General features: G+C 42.5%; 1 protein-coding gene across 1 annotated transcript in view; it reads left to right on the top strand.

The window, feature by feature from the left end:
• The window catches only part of LOC107183101 (putative methyl-CpG-binding domain protein 3-like 3), a gene marked incomplete at its 5' end in the record, with an annotated part of 7,657 nt that extends 4,672 nt beyond the window's left edge, over window positions 1-2,985 (top strand). The window contains 2 exons of the mRNA XM_015563979.1: window positions 2,497-2,531; window positions 2,713-2,985. Coding sequence (XP_015419465.1) covers window positions 2,497-2,531; window positions 2,713-2,985 — 308 coding nt within the window. The remainder of the gene's footprint in view (window positions 1-2,496; window positions 2,532-2,712) is intronic.
• Between the last annotated feature and the right edge of the window lie 232 nt (window positions 2,986-3,217).

Below are 3,217 nucleotides of genomic sequence, written 5' to 3' on the forward strand. Positions count from 1 at the left end.
TAGGGATAGAGTGTTAGAAACATCTATGAGAGACAAACACGGATCAGCTGCCTCCTGCACACCCCCTATTAGGGATGTGCCCACAACCAAGGTACATGCCCTTGACCAGAATCGAACCTGGGACCCTTCAGTTTCCTCCTACACACACCCCAAGGACACTCTATCCACTGAGCCAAACTGGTTAGGGCTCAGATTAATTTTTATTGCTGGGTCAGAGAAGGCCACTCTGCGTAAATGACATTTTACAGGAAATATGAAAGATGCTCAAAAATTATTCAAAAGTTGAGAATGTTTACATGGATTCCAAAGAGTGGATGGGTGGTACTCAAATGTCATGTAATCTGTTAGTTCTTCCCTAATCCCTTTGTCATCAATACTTGTAGCTATTTTCTTTCTTTATCCCTCCTAACCTCTCATCCTCCATCTCTCCTTTTTCTGTCTGTGTCTTGGTCTTACTATTTCTCACATCACTTTCTTATACCTAACACCGTACCAGACATGCATTAATCTAGTGGAGTGACAGGGTGTCCAAAAAGGCACTGGCTTACACAGGATATTAGCACCAACAAGTGACTAGGGGACCCTTAGTGCTGAATTATTTGGGGAACTGGTTGGTTGAACATTGCATCTGGTCTCTGTGAGTTGAGTCACTGATACTAGCAGTAATTGCATGCATGAATGGGCAGATAGATATCTAAGCCTCAGGGTTGAAGGCAGATTATACCCATTCTATGTGCATATCTAGTTCATTGATGGTTTTTGTAGACAGAGGAATGAATGGGATGGCCCAGAAAGGGTGTGTGTGAATGTAGAACAAATGTAAGAGCAGGACTGACTTCTAAGAAGCATCAATTCTGTAAAGTCATATGAAAGAGCAGAGATTAACAGGGAGGAGTTGGAGAGTTAAGTGGGTTATTTACAGTGAATGTCTTTCTGAAATAAAGGACACTATGGTAAAAATATGGTATTTCTGAGTTACAATAAAACTGGATATAACAGAATAATTCGGATAAGGGGTGTGTCTGTTAAAGCTGAAAGTATGTTGTATAATAAAGTAGGCTTTCCCAATGTGTAGGTTAAACATTTGACAAATAAGCCTGGGCAGTGTGACTAAGTGGTTGAATGTCAACTCATGAACCAGAGGGTCACAGTTCAAATCCCATCAGGTCAGATGGCCGGGGTGTGGCCTCAAGGATCCCCTGTAGCAAGCATACAGGAAGCAGCTGATCAATGATTCTCTCATTGTTGGCATTTCTACTCTCTCTCCCTCTCGCTTCCTCTCTCTGAAATCCACAAAAACGTATTTTTTAAGAAAAGAAAAATTTGACAAATTAGCCTACCTGTTTTTATTTACGTAGACATTTATGTCATCGAAATTAAGTATATATAAAGGTTTAATTTCAAAGAAAACTTTTCTATATGTATTACAGCAATTTTAAATATATACCCAATAGATCATAAGTGGGAACACTGGCCTGCATCCATTGAAACTCCTGCAGAAAGTTACCCCACAGACGGCAGGACCAATTACCTCGAGTGATGCAGTGTGATCACCTGCAACACTGTTGATGAGCAGTGACAGTTAGACTTAAATATGAAGACTATAGTTGTACATATGTAATTTTTATTTATGTTGTTAAAATTGCTAGTGTTTTTTCCCAACATTTTTAAGTCCGATAAATCATTGTCCACACAACTGAGGGTTTAGTTTATTATGAAGCAAAGAATATCTGAGTAAAGAAGGGACTAGGGTGTGCAAGTGAAAGTGGGTACAGGGGGGTTGAAAGGCGCATGGCTTCACTGGGTTAGGCTCTACCTACCGTTAGAGGGTATCAGCATCTGTGTAGTGGACATATACAAAGATGGAAACAAGGAACCATTTTCTGAGGAAGTTGGTGGATGAAATGGTCTGGAATTGAAACAGGTCTGGAAATGACCTTGATTCTCCTGTTCTTGACTCATACTAGCTTGATGTCCCAGGATCTGGTTGTTAATGTGCGGTGCCTGTGCTAGCAGCATCAGTATCCTCTGGCAACACTTAAGAATGCAAATTCTTGGCCATGCCCCAGTCCTACTTGGCTTGAGGTCCACAAAACTGAGTTTCAACAACTTTCCAGATGACTGTGATGAGCAGACACTTCTCCAAAGAGAGGAGGGCAGAGTGTCCAAATGCAATGGGAGTTTTTTTCCCCCACTTTACTCAAACTTTACATTTCATTTTGTTTTCAAAGGGAAAGCTTCAGAGAAATATGATGCCCCAGACTTTAGCGAAGACGAGACAACTGGTTTTAGCCATGAGCAGGTGGAGACTCAGTGATAGGTCGGAACTTCCTAGGAGGCTGACCAGCTGCATTTTCAAGAGTGCAGTCACCAAGGTTACTGCCCATCCTGACAATATGGTCAGGCACAGGCAGCAGGAGGAGACCTTGGAGAAGCCCCAGGAGATGAGTGCCTACAGGAGACTGCACGGGCTCTAGGCCTGCAGCTGTGAGGAAGAACTTGTAAATACTTTCGATGTGACAAATATGATGAGAACTAGAAGCCCAGTGCACGAATTCGTGCACAGGTGGAGTCCAGCCAGCCCACCCCAATCAGGGCTAATCAGGCCAAGCTGGCTAGGGGGAGGGGACTCAGGAGGTTGGCCAGCAGTCCCCACCCCCTGGTCAAACTCTCGTTCAAAGGGACAATTTTCATATTAACCTTTTATTATGTAGGATAACTGCACCAGGAAGTGTAGGTGAATGCCTGGGCCATGCTGGTCCTGGGTCTCTACATACCAGCCCCCAGCCCAGGGCAGCACAATTGTTACATTGGGCAGAGAAGATCCCAGGAGCAGGTCTCTGTGGCTTACAGCTTCTCTGCAAGAAGGTGGTCACCCATGGAGACATCCAGAGACAGATTCTCAGAGTGAAGAAGGCAAGAGAGAGACTGGCTATGACTTTGAGGGCAGACAGGCTGGCCAGGGAGGCAGAGAGCCAGGAGTGAAGAAGAATGTTTTGATTTCATGCAAATCTGACTTCCGTGAACTTGCTATTATATCTCATTCTAACATAAATTGTATCTTTGTTTTAATTTAATTAATTATTATGTGTTGTTGTTTAAACCTCATGTGAGGATATTTTTTATTTTGCCAAAATTCTAATTCACACATAAGACATACTACATAATAAAAGGCTAATATGCAAATTGACAAAAAAAAAAAAAAAAGAGCAGAGAA

This window comes from Myotis davidii, unplaced genomic scaffold, assembly GCF_000327345.1.
Source record: "Myotis davidii unplaced genomic scaffold, ASM32734v1 scaffold1379, whole genome shotgun sequence".
NCBI lineage: Eukaryota > Metazoa > Chordata > Mammalia > Chiroptera > Vespertilionidae > Myotis > Myotis davidii.